The 915-nt window shown below is 48.0% G+C and overlaps 1 protein-coding gene across 1 annotated transcript; it reads left to right on the forward strand.

The window, feature by feature from the left end:
* Window positions 1-6: 6 nt before the first annotated feature.
* LOC123179249 (ran GTPase-activating protein 1) lies at window positions 7-907 on the forward strand. Its single transcript, XM_044591539.1, has 3 exons — window positions 7-290; window positions 475-594; window positions 731-907. Exons 1-3 carry the CDS (start codon window positions 84-86, stop codon window positions 881-883), a joined length of 480 nt encoding a protein of 159 aa, XP_044447474.1. The 5' UTR covers window positions 7-83; the 3' UTR covers window positions 884-907.
* Window positions 908-915: the final 8 nt, after the last annotated feature.

The raw sequence follows: 915 nt of genomic DNA on the forward strand, positions 1-915 counted from the left end.
TCGAGTCTCCGCAATCGTCGAGCCATTCGCAACTAGAAACCCTAGCCATCTACCCACGCCGCCGCCGTTCCCCTCCGGCAACCATGGCTGGGATGGCATCACGCTGCGAAGGCAAGACAACCGGCGACAAAGGCTACTGTAGTGTGATTTATTCACCCTATCCACAGTCGTCGCCTCTTCCTCCTCGCCTGGCCGACCTGTTCCAACACTTTGGTCTGGACAAGATCCGCGCGATCATGAACAGTTCTGATGGTAAGACGTTCGAGCAAAAGATCGACAAGTTACGAGAGGTGCGCCGAATCACTCACTTGTCTTTCGTCGTCTAGTTTTGTCCTTCCATCCAGATTTCAGTTTTGTCCTTCCATCCAGATTTCAGGTCTCCGTTTGTTTCAAGATCGCTATAATTCGTAATCCCGTGCTGGATCTGTATACCTCAGTTAATCCTTAGGATATATTCTCCTTATATTTATTCAGGAAATGAGTGCTTTCGAACGTGCTCGTGATGTATTCTACATCGTCGAGGGCGAGGATGGCGACGAGGACGACGAAGGCGACGAGGACGACGACGTGGATGTGGACGAGTCGGATAGAAAGGTAGGGAAGGTGGTAACAAGCTTCGTTCTATCCATATGTTAAAATATGCACTATATTCTTTATGTTGGGCGAATTTGTCTCTCCATTCTTTGACTAATACCTGCTTCTGATCTCCACCATGTTTCTGCCTGTTCAGCTCTTAGATGATGAAAAGAAACCCGATATCACGAAACGACCACACACTCCTATTGGAGATGAGGTGGAATGCAAGAAGCCAAAGATAGCAGAAGGCTCAAGGTGCCAAGGAGAAGAACCTGAGGCTGGAGGGATAAAGAATTCCTCCTGGTAGGTAGTGTTTTATGTGTATGAAATTCCAACCTT

The sequence above is a fragment of the Triticum aestivum genome, unplaced genomic scaffold, assembly GCF_018294505.1.
Source record: "Triticum aestivum cultivar Chinese Spring unplaced genomic scaffold, IWGSC CS RefSeq v2.1 scaffold121927, whole genome shotgun sequence".
In the NCBI taxonomy this organism is placed as follows: domain Eukaryota; kingdom Viridiplantae; phylum Streptophyta; class Magnoliopsida; order Poales; family Poaceae; genus Triticum; species Triticum aestivum.